The sequence below is a fragment of the Meleagris gallopavo genome, chromosome 2 (genome assembly GCF_000146605.3).
Source record: "Meleagris gallopavo isolate NT-WF06-2002-E0010 breed Aviagen turkey brand Nicholas breeding stock chromosome 2, Turkey_5.1, whole genome shotgun sequence".
In the NCBI taxonomy this organism is placed as follows: domain Eukaryota; kingdom Metazoa; phylum Chordata; class Aves; order Galliformes; family Phasianidae; genus Meleagris; species Meleagris gallopavo.
The window spans coordinates 47,504,915-47,517,199 of record NC_015012.2 but is presented as its reverse complement, the minus strand read 5'-3'; the positions used below and the strand labels follow the sequence as shown (position 1 = coordinate 47,517,199).

The following is a 12,285-nucleotide window of genomic DNA, read 5'->3' as shown; positions in this document are numbered from 1 at the left end:
AGCACCACAAGAAAGAGCATTCCTGCACTATGCAGGGTCAGGCATAGCATATGGGTATCAATCGGGCTATGCAGTGGGCAAGGAGTTTTCTCTCATACCTGGACAGTATGTTGCATCTTGGGATTTTTATAGTGGAAGACACTGAAGCTGAGTGGTTCCTTCGGTATTACTTCAACCAGCATAAGATTCCCACACTGTAACAGAGAGATGCAGCACTGCCAATCATACAAGTTTCAGAGGCTGAGAGACAGCACACGATAATCTGCTCTCTGACATACCAGTATGTGAGCTTTGTATGCAAACATCTCATCTCTCTTTTTCGTGATTAGCAGCAGCTTGTCAAAGAGGAACAGCGTGCGCTCATTTTTGGCTCGCTGAATGCGAAACGTTCCCTCTAGAACCAGCTCTCCGTAACTAGTGAGATCTGGCCCTTTCCAGTTGGTGAGCAAACTCTGTATCTCCTGCAACAGATCAAAGGAGAACAATCGACATGCATATCAGTGCTTTTACATAAATAGATTCAAAGATCAATCTGCTGAGGCCATTCCTGCTCTCCTATATAACACTCAACAGCACAGAGTCAGCTGGTGCTGAGGTTATTGGGTTAGGTGCAAATCACAGCCAGGTGCTTGCACACCTGATGCTAAGCACAGACTAAAGCGTGCCCTCCTGAATCCTGATTATGTGGGAACACAGTGAAGAGCCTGGAGTTTTCCAGGGCTGCCTGTATCTCTGTGTCTGATAGGCTCACAAGAGCAGATGCCCCTGGGAATTGTTGTGGAGATGTTTCTCGGACAACCAAAAGTCCAGAAGTGATTTGGTCAACTGATTGTTTAAAGATGGCAAGATTCATTTGCATTTGTAATGATCTGTAGACGTAACATAGATATTTCTCTCCTTATTGCCTTAAGTTGTGCCAGTGTAAGTTTAGGTTAGATATCAGGAAAAATTTCCTTACGGAAAGGGTTGTTAAGCACTGGAATAGGCTTCCCAGGGAGGTGGTTGAATCACCACTCCTGGATGTGTTTAAAAACCGTTTGGATGTGGTGCTCAGGGACACGATTTAGCAGAAGGTTGTTAGGGTAGTATGGTTAGGTCGTGGTTGGACTTGATGATCTTTAAGGTCTTTTCCAACCTGAGAGATTCTATGATTCTATTTATCATTTGAGACAGGGAAACATCTAAGAACATCTTAAAAAATTTGTGTTACTTGGCTAGGTCTATTCTTGTTTCCTAAAGTTGCTCATTTTTTCTGTCAGAGGCACAGATACAAAATTTCAGCACAGTACAGCAAAGTAAGAGCAGACTAAACCTGTAGTAGGGAAATCTTTTAAAACTTCCATTGGACTTTAACCTGGGTAGCATTAGCAAAGCAGACAGATTTCCTCATTCTGGGCTGGACTCTAAGACATTTCTACAGCCATCAGATACAAATCTTTCTGGTATATTTGAGCCCAAATGCAGCCTAGGGCATACACAGGAAGAAAACCTAAATGCACAGAGCAGCACATTTTGGACTACATGCAAAACTCTTTAAAAAAAACAAAATCAAACGAAAACATAACAAAATGTTGCATTTTTAAGGTCCCTTAAGGAACTTGTAAATAAGTTGGAGTGTAGCACAGCAATCAGTTTCACCAGTGTCCAGGGAGACTCGGCGCTGGAATCACTATTGCAGTACTTTCAGAACTGCAGACAATGGCAGTGTGAGAGCTCACAGAAGACCTATCCCCCCTGTGGCTGCAGAAACAGATTTTACTTTTAGAAAGGGTAACACAAACGTTTTCCACAAGCTCATACATTTGCCAGCTCCGCTTAATAAATTTATAATATGCACTTTTCCAAGAGCATTTAGCCCTCTTTATTGCCAAATATTACTGGTTATCTTTAGTCAGATTTATAGCAAACTGTTTGTAGAAGTCATTAGCATGCATTTCCAGCAATGTGTGGCAAAGGTTACACTGCTGCAGGCAAGACATTATCAAATGTAACCCCACTCCCCCTATGTATAAACAAAAAAATGAGGGCCAATAGGCACAGTTTATGTTAAAAGACATAAAGGAATAAAAGAATTACATGAGACAGATTTCTGGAATGGCATAAACCTATTAAAATCTTTTATTAACTTAAAAAAAATTCAAGCAATATAAATACTGTTTACAAAAGTGTAATGTAAAATGGCAATTCACTTGGATGTTTGAAACTGTTTGAAACAGAATAATGGATCTGGAAGAATTCTATGAGGTAGCTTACTCTTGACAAAAAATTATTCAGTGTAGCTTTTGCTTTCTCCTCAAAAATCTGTCACTCAAAGTGAAGTTAACCTTTTCCTAGCTATCGTGTTTCTAGGTTTATATTTTTCACACACACAAAAAAAAGTCTTCAGAAGCCCAAGAGGGAAGTACTTGAAGACGAAAGCACAAGAAATGTCTCAAAACAAAATTAATCAGCACAAAAAGGAGAAATCGGAAACCACAGGATTTCTGAACAAAGACATGCCCTAGGGTTGTACAGCAGTGCTGTACAATTGAGGAAAGGAAGAAAGAAAAGTTATCTCAAGTTCCATATTACTGCAAAATAAATGCTGTACAGGATGCTGCTTGCAGAGAAGAGATTTCTGAGATTTTCCTGCAGCAGCTTTGACCATGGTTTCTAAGATCAAACAGCCACAGGCATACTCAATGGGACTTCAAATTTTGACTGACAAAGATAAAAGAAAAAGATTAAACTAAAAAATGCTGACGGCATATAACTTGACAAAAACAGCTTACAGAAACACCAATAAATATCTCTGGGAACTCACCTGAAGCCTGATGGCATGTTCATGTTTCCTCTTCATGTCATTTATGTGCCATGCCACTCTTTGCATTGTATCTATGGCATCCAGCACCACATCATAGCCCTCAGTGTCCTTGTCAAGGTGATTTTCTATCTCCTACAACAAGAAAAAATAATTTCTAAATTATTTTTTCCAGATTGATGCAATACTATGTTTTATCTGTAATATTTTGTCTTCAGACTGTGATTATCTGAATGCAATGTTTCTGCCTTTGTTTCTATTGCATGCAGTTATCAATTTGATTAACGCAAGATGGCTAAGAGTGCAAAGCTTTTACGGACAGTCCAGCAGCTGATGCAAACAGAGGCACAGAAAGACAGCACAGCACACTTATAGGAAGAGACCTTTTCAGACAGCACTTAATGGCTTTTTTTAAATATAGGATGTATCTACATGTTTACAAAATACTGATGGAATTACACTTCGCATTACTTTACACTTGGAGAGAAGAAAAGCACCAGACATTTTAAATAAGGATCAATGTCTTTACACTTCACTAGAACATGACTCTGTAATAGGAAACATATGTGGAAAATGTTAACAATAAAGCAGGAATTTCCGAAACTTGCTTAATTCAATTCACTGAATATGGAAGGAGTTCCTACTTCCTCAGTCATTTCTCTCCACAAGAAACTTACCAGTCAGGGATGTTTATATGTGCTTATACCTTCTTTCAACCACCCCCAGCAGTGAAATATGTGGGAAAAATATTGGAACAATATTTTTTTGTACAAAATTGTTTATTCATTAAAAAAAATCTTCCATGCAACTTCAGAATGACAGACAATTAAAAAAAAAAAAGTAACTATTTGGATGCACATACTGATTCAACATGTCTAAAATAATTACCATACATTCCCCAGCTAAAACATATGCATATGTTATGAAGTGATGAAGACAGAAAGAGTTGCCATGTGTAAAAATCAAACACTCCCAAAATAAAGTGTCTAAAAAACCCCAGAACTGTTCTAATCATCAAGTCTTGTATCAGAGGCAGGAACCACTGCAGTGCAGCAGCCCTAAATGGGATACTTTTCAAATGGGTGCTTACGTGCAAGAGTAGGTGATACTTCAGGATTCGCTGGACAGGCTTCAAGAGATAGGAGCCCAGGGGCAAGGAATGCTGCAGTGCTTCTTGCCGTTCTCTGAAGAACTTGGCCAATGTCTTGTTCCTCATGCATTCTGTCAATACAGCCACTGACCTGAAAACATGATACCTATTTGTAAGACTCTAAGTAAAGTTGAGAATTATTTCTTTCTTTCTTTGCAAAAAGGGACAGCAGGTTCCTAATCCAAACACTGTTTCTTTTTTTAAGTTATCTTATATATTCAGTAGTGTTTTCCTTCTGACATTCAGCCACTCTTCTAGCATGGGGAATTAAATATCTGGGACACTGCAGAAGAAGACCATCATTTTTTAAGGAGTAATAGCAACGAATGACAAAATCTATTGGAGTAAAACTATAGGTGAGCATCTTTCATTTTTTTGTTTTTCCAAGTTTAAAAAACTAACATCTTTGTTCTTCCCTCCAATTTGCACGAGGATGGAAGGGGGGCACAACATTTAGACAGATATATATTTAGTAGACTATAATCTGCATTACATTAATTGGCCAAGAGACAAATGAAGAAAAGGAATCCAGAACTCCTACCTTGGATAGTTGGTGCAGTACTGTGTATATATATGGAAATCTTCACTCTGCATGGAGAGGAAAGGTTTTCATATATTCAGATTTTGCCACATCAGCAGTTAGCACACGTGCAAGGCACAGACAATGACACCACAGCAACACATTCTTCCTGATCAGCGAGTTCCCCACTTTCACTGTAATATTCTTAAAGCTAACATAGACCTAGTTATTGGATTTCACTTTTTCTTTCTGGATAATTTTCCTTAAATTTTAGAGAAAAGGGAGGAAAAAAAACCAAAGCAACCAAAGAAACAAGAAAATCTACACAGAGAAAAAGTAAGTGGCCTAGTAACAGAGTCTCCATGGTCCCTATGATGTCACCTGAAATCCAGACTATGTATCATTGACAATCTCTGCATCTTTTAGAAAATAACAACACACATGCTCTCTTGAACTGAATTGCATGTACCTAGTTTTATGTGTGCTGAAGCACACATCTGTAAAATCTAGTTTTGTGGACACATTCACTGCGATTTTCAAACTACTATAAATACTTTCACGTGTGAGCACAGTCTAAGCATGAAAATGAGATGCCACAAAAGTTTTAGGATTTTTTGTAATTTTTTTTTTCAAGTTAATTATGACTCTATGCAAGCAGGAAGTCATTACTAAAACAAGTTGTAACTAGATTTAGGTGGGTTTGTGCACTTGCCTATCACTGAGAAATACTCCACTTAGCTGACAAGCTTCTCAGGTGAAGAATTTGAGTTTCCTTTCTTTCTTCCTCAGCATAAAATTCTTTCTCAATTATCATCATTTAATCCTATGTGAGAACAAGTCTCCAGAAATATTACCATGTGCTTGAAGTTTATGTCTGCCTATCAGCTTCTATTTGAAATTTCTGCACAATTTCTGCAGCAAGTTGGAGTCATAAAGAGTAAGAAAGCACTGCAGAACTGCAAGGAAATCCTAAAATCAGTGATTTCTTTTCTGAGCCCTAAACTAATAAAAAACAATCATCTGGTGGTAAACAAGACCCTGCCTTCCAAATGAAGCATCTTCAAGACAAACTGTGACCCATTGCCCCACAATAGCTGTGCCCCTTGGGTACCCTCCCAGTAGTGGTAACTCTGAATATCCAGAGCCCAATGCAGAGTATGAGGAGAGAGGGTTGATGCAGGCTGAGGCTTTTATTTCTCATTGTTGAATGGATTTATTTATTTATTTATTTATTTATTTATTTATTTATTTATTTATTTGGCTATTCATTAGAATGAGGCAGCTGAAGCAGTTCCCTTCGCCCCCTCCCTCATACATCAAACTGCACCATTCATTCTTCCAGTGGAGCAGCGATTCACAATGACCATGATGAAACAAAGTGTTACTAAACCTCAGTGTAATTAATTTCAGTGTTCCTTACTGGATTTCAGTATTAACTGTTTTGAAAAAATTAGTCAAGTAAACTTCTAACGAATGTTTTCCTCAGGGACTACAACCCCCATTTACTTCCTAGGATGCTGCAAACTATTACTTTAAGCTGCTCTTCTTTTAGACATCAATCAACTAAATTTGGTCTTAATACAATACAGCGAAACAATTTAGCTAGGTCTTTCATGCCTGAACTAATTCTGCTGTCACAGCTGGTTTTTGTGGCAGTTTACATATGCCCTGTGTCCACACGCAAAGACAACGAGCCTCTGTCACAACTTATTAGTGTTCAAGCCCAGAACTTGCGGTGACAGCTACAAACTGTCCCAGTGCAAAATCAAGCACTAATGAAACTCAGAGCATTGCATACATGACACAACAATCATTAGCAAATTAGCTAATACGCATAAAAAGTTAGGGTGCCTAGGAAGCCACCTTCCTCCTTTTCACTGTGATGAAATTCAGTGAGATGGAGAAAGGTATTTTATTATATTTTTGCATATAGAGTCATAGACTTATAAAATAGCTTGGGCTGGAAGGACTTTAAAGATCATCCAGTTCCAACCCTCTGCCATGGACAAGGTTGACACCTTCCCACTCCCTGCTGGGCATCCTCTTTAAATGCAGCCCAGGATACTACTGGCTTTCCGCACTGCAAGCACACGCCTATTGGTTCATGTCCAGCTTTTTGCCCACCAGTAGCATAGACTAATATAAAATTTTCATTTACGGGCTTGCTGGTATAAACTGTGATAAATTCCCATGCCTACAATCACAGAATAATGCAATTTACAGAATGATTTCAGAAGCAAAGTACAGAATATTTTGTGGAAAAAAAAATATAAATATATATATAAAAATATAAATATATATATTTACATATATTTACATATTCATACTCAGCTCTCTGCAATGATCTGAAAGGCGATTGTGGCAAAGTGGGGGTTGGTGTCTTCTCCCAGGTAACTAGTAATAGGATTAGAGGGAATGGCCTCAAGTTGCGCCAGAGATGATTCAGGTTGGATATTAGGAAAAACTTCTCCGCTAGAATGGTCAGGCACTGGAACAGTCTGCCTAGGGTCACTTCTGGAGGTATTCAAGAAACATCTAGATGTTTAGAGGGACATAGTTTAGCGGAGAAATATTGGTGATAGGTGGATGCTTGAACTGGATGATCTTGGAGGTCTTTTCCAACCTTGGTAATTCTTTGATACTTCTTCCAGGCCAAACCCCACCTCACCACAGCTTCCCTGCAGGCAACTGTAGAGAGAAATAAGGTCTCTCTTGAGCCTCCTCCAAATTAAACAACTCCAGCTCCTTCAGCCGCTGCTGATAAGACTTGTGCTCCAGACCCCTCACCAGCTTTGTTGCTCTTCTCTGAACATGCTCTATGTCTTTCTTGTACTGAGAGGCCCAAAACTGAATACAGTAAACGAGGTGTGGCTCAGCTGCACTGAGTACGGGGAGACCTCCCTGCTCCTGCTGGCAGTACTATTTCTCATACAAGCCAGGATGCCATTGGCCTTCTTGGGTACCTGGGCACACTGTGTTTAGCTGAGCATCAACCAGCATCCCCATGTCCATTCCTTCCACGCAGTCTTCCAGCCACTCTGCCCCAAGCCTGTGGCATTGCCTGGGGTTGTTGTGAACAAAGTGCAGGACTCAGCACTTGGTCTTGTTGGACTTCATCCTGTTGGTTTCAGCTCAGCAGCCTACACTGTCCAGATCCCTCCGTAGCACCTTCCTATTCCCAAGCAGACTGACACTTCCTCCCAGGCAAACTTACTGAGTGCACTCAGTCCCCTCATTCAGGTCATCAATAAATTTATTATTCAGACAGGCCCCAGTACTGACCACTAGGGAGCACCACTTGTGATGATTATCATCTGGAGTTAACTCCATTTAGCACCACTTCCTAGGACTAGCCCTCCAACTGGTTCTTTATTCAGCAAAGATTGTACCTGTTCAGGCCACGGGCTGCCAAGCTTCTCCAGGAGAAGTGGGAGACAGTGTCAAAGACTGTTGAAGTCTAGATTAACTGTGTCAACAGCCCTTTCCACATCCACCAAGCAGGTCACTCAATCATAGAAGGAGATCAGGTTGGTCAAGCAGGATCTAAATTTCCTGAATCTATGCTGGCTGGGCTTGATCCTGCAGTCACATAATTTAGAAGAGAATTTTTTGCTTCTCCACCTCAATCAAAGACAGTTGAGACTTGATAATAAATCAAACATATTGATCTAAAATATGCCCTATAATTCACTCGCCAAGAACCACACAACTGCTCTTCCTCAGCTCGAGGAAGGAAGCCACTCTAATCAGGATGGCCATTCTCCAATGGGCTGCCTAGTTACCTGGCACCTCCACATCTCAAGAAGAGTCATCTAGTTTGCATGCATGGCTGATGCTACCTACTTTACAGCAGACTTCCCAGAGAAAGCCTTGAATTACTGGGGCATATCAGGGCACAAACCATGCAGGCTAAATCCAGTGCTGTGTGTTGTATTCAGAAATAAGAGAAGAACCAAAACTGAGATGGATTTAATATATTTCTATCTTTCGCATTGTAAGCGTAGCACTAGATATGTTCATCGATATTTTTTTGGACAGTCTTATGCTTACTCAGCCTAAAAGTCATTACATTCACCTTAGCTATCTTCAAATCAGATTAAAAGTCATCTCTGCTGGGAGACTGGAATTGCTCCAGAGACCATTTCTAGTTTGGAGGCCCAAAGCTTTTAGGGCAGAGGATAAAAACACTGAGACCAAAGCCAAATGTTATCTGCTCTTACTACAAGTCACCCTGAAGAGCAAAGCCAAGCACAACAGGATCCCGGCTATACATAGTTTGCTCCCTGCTGCTCAATCAGTTCACAGTGTGACTCCTGCATGCCGAGCAAGGAGCCATGCACAGGGCTACATCCCTAATCTCCTCTCAACTCTTGGTGCACTTTGCTTTGCTTTTTTTATAGCCATAAAAGGCACTTTAAAATAAAATTGAGACTGAAAAAATGAGCTGAGTGAGAGTGTAAGCTGAGGCCAATTGCCTAGATCTCCTCTTCATTAATAAGATGTTAGATTAGAGTCATTCTCCCTCTCCCCTTGGTTAAAAGCTGGTGGTTTGTCTTTCAGAAAACATATGTTCTAAATTTCTGAGGTGCTGAGTGAGAAGAGTCATGTGCCAGCATTAAGCTTTCCTTTACAACTACTCACTTAAATGCAAATTTGTAGAATACTGAAATCAATCTTCTAATTAACACTGGCATTATTACTACAAAAATGAAAGACCAAATTGGCAAGCAAACATATAAACAAACTTATATATGAATAATTATGCTGTAGAGAAGCTTGCTCTGAAACCTTTTGTCAGCCTCCAATTACAGTTATCAGCAAAAGATCTTCAAGATGTTTAATATACTAGAGTTAATATAGTTCTTCTAAATGACAAGAAAGGTCCAAGGGCTGGTAGAAACTACCATAGTGCACTGCAACCCTCAGTGGCAGGTTATTTCAGTGCAGCAGCACTTCTACAGTGATTAAATAAATACCTATTCATCTCTTTTGTATCTCAGATAGTTAAAAGCAGTAATACACAATCAAACACCAAACTGTTCTTCTGCATTTGTGTCTATATTGTATCCATGGGTTACAACTGATTTAAAAACATCAGAAACAGAGGGAATTAGTATAATGTTGTAAGTTGTTAAAAAATATTTATATTGTGTTACAACTTTGTGCGGCTATTTTAACTGATAGTGAATTCTAAGTTAGTGGCTGATTTACCCTGAAGACATCTTGCCAAGGCCTGTTAACAAATAAAAGCTACCATTTTAGGAGCTATTTACTTTGAGCAATGAACAAAATAAAGGATAAATATTCAAATCCACAATTATGGGTTTTTGTCAAAGCATGCTAATGTGATTTGATAATCCTTACTGTATTTCCCTCAGAAGTAAAAGATGCAAGGCTGTTTACTATTTGAACATGAATGCCTTACACAGGAAAGACAATGGTATCTGGCTGCATGAGGGAAGTATGAAAAGCTATGCAACAAATTTTATTAAGCAAAACCAAGTAACACATTCAAGTTCAAAAAAATAACCTATCAAAATTGGTCCAAAACTAGATGCTATAATAGTAAGTTCACTAGATGTTTTCAGTAATAGCAAGCATTTTCGTTCCAAAAAGCTCCACTTACTTTAACCATAACTATTCTACTATTCATGCAAACCAATTTTGTGTTATTTCACACGAATCCTGAACAGACGGCAATTACTTTATTCAGTTACTGACTGTCATGAAATGCAAAGAGCAAACATGTTACCTACAGTGAAAGCTTGATTATACGTTCAAAATCCCTAACAACTAAGCTATTCACAAGTGAATAAGTAGGTTGAAAAAAGATGCCACTAGAGTCAGAGCTAGCATAACCAAAGCACAGTTCCACTAAAAACATCTAAGAAGCTCCACTGGAGCTACATCCATTAGCTAAAGCTGTGAGCTATGACTTCAGTATAATATTATCCCTGTGCACAAGTCATACTCAAAGTAATCAAACAATAAATGGCTGAAATCCCATAAGGCTTTAAAGGACTGCGTATTGCCAAAAAAGGGTATTTTATTTCCACTACTCAATGCTGAAAAGATACAAGCAACAAAGAATGGACAACTGGAGTCTGTTAAGACAGTCACCAGTTACTGTAATGACATTTTCACAGCCAAAAACAGAACTATGGAGTATTGTGGTATTGTTTTATTTTTCTTTTGAGCATTTGCACTCATCTGGATGAAGTTAAAAAAATGCTCATTAGGATTGCAATCTCCAGCAATTTCTGAGCCATCAGGCAGTTGCTTGCCAGTAATACAAATTCTAAAAATATTTGACAAGGGAACAAAAAGCACAAGAAATTGATGATAAGCAGATGGATTCTAGAACTAATGGCCAGAAAGTCTATCAGAGAACTTCTTTCAGCTGGCTAATACAACAGAGGGAGCAACTTTTTCTTGGATTTGCTGTTATCACTTTTAGCACCTTTATTTCATGTCTCAGCCATTAGTCACTACACATACATTCATGTAATATGGCAAATAGATCTATGAACGCCAAATTGTGACATCTATAAATATCCTGAAGGCCTCACAAATGGTCTTCAGTACAAGAACAACTTGTGTGATATAGCAAGGCATGACAATGCTGCCTACATTTTCTCTACTGCAGTATCCATAGGAATAAATGGGACCCTCATCTTTGGAATGCACCAGTAAAATCAGCAAATTATAGGAGAATTTATGTTGAGCAGGAATTCTGAAAGTTTTGTGTTCTATGTCTGTATTAGAGCAGCGCCAGTTAGATCAGATTGCTTTTCTACTGGAGTTCTGAATATCATAGAACATCTTGGTTGGAATGGACCTTAAAGATCATCTAGTTTGGTATTCAAGGATGGAGATCCTACAGGATGTATGCAGTCTATTTTGATGTTCAAGCACTCTCATGGTTAAAAGCAAACCCAAAAGTCATCACATCTCACTGAAATTTCCCTTGTTGCAACTTGTGTCCACTGTCTTTTACTCTATGCTCCTTCAAAAATGAATCTCAGCTTTATCTTCTCTGTATTCTTTTATAGGTAGCCGTAGACAGCAGCAAATATTTCTGCTTAGCTTGTCTTCTTCAAGCTAAACAAATCCTGTTCTTTCAGCCTTTACACATTATATTTTCTAGCCTCCAGACCTGCTGGATCACCCTAGTGTGTTTCTTGTACCAGAAGACCAAAATTCACAGTACTATGCAGTCTTACAAGTACTGTATAGAGGGGAAGAAACAATTATCTAAATCTGCCAACTGTATTTTTGCTAATACAAATTATACGTTAACATACTTGCAAGATAATGTTGGCCTTCACTGCAAGGGCACACTGCTGACATGCTCTGTAGTCTACCATGATTCCAGATCCTGCTGACTGTTCACTAGCCAGCCAGACCCAATCTACAGGTATGTTTATTCCATTCCACACACAAAACTTTGTATTTGTCCTTACCACTCTTCTTAAATTCAATATAGGATGCTTGGAGCGATAACAATGTGCCAGAAGTCCCACTGCAACATGGCAAAAATACAGTGAAATCTCCCAGTGCTTAGAAAAGATCAGCTGATAGATAAGTAGCAACTTGCTCCAACTCAATTCAAGTAAGTAATTCAGTGAAATGGCAGCCCTAATCTGATACCGTTATTTCCTTTTCCAATAAAATCCCTTGTGCCACAATAACACTGAACAAAACAGAGTAGTCCAGTTAGTCCTAAATACATATGTTAGGACTGTTTTTACAATTGGCTGGTGCTGGAAATACTGAACTCAAGATGAAGTCTAAAACATGACAGAGATTTTACTT

At 39.0% G+C, this 12,285-nt stretch overlaps 1 protein-coding gene across 2 annotated transcripts in view; it reads right to left on the bottom strand.

Moving 5' to 3' along the window:
• Positions 1–12,285, bottom strand: part of PLEKHG1 (pleckstrin homology and RhoGEF domain containing G1) — a 113,361-nt gene that overhangs the window by 13,785 nt on the left and 87,291 nt on the right. For both annotated transcript variants that reach the window (XM_010707180.3, XM_010707182.3), the window contains 5 exons: positions 4,492–4,538; positions 3,891–4,041; positions 2,804–2,935; positions 279–461; positions 99–194 (listed from right to left, as the gene is read on the bottom strand). In XM_010707180.3, the coding sequence (XP_010705482.1) occupies positions 99–194; positions 279–461; positions 2,804–2,935; positions 3,891–4,041; positions 4,492–4,538 (609 nt within the window). The remainder of the gene's footprint in view (positions 1–98; positions 195–278; positions 462–2,803; positions 2,936–3,890; positions 4,042–4,491; positions 4,539–12,285) is intronic.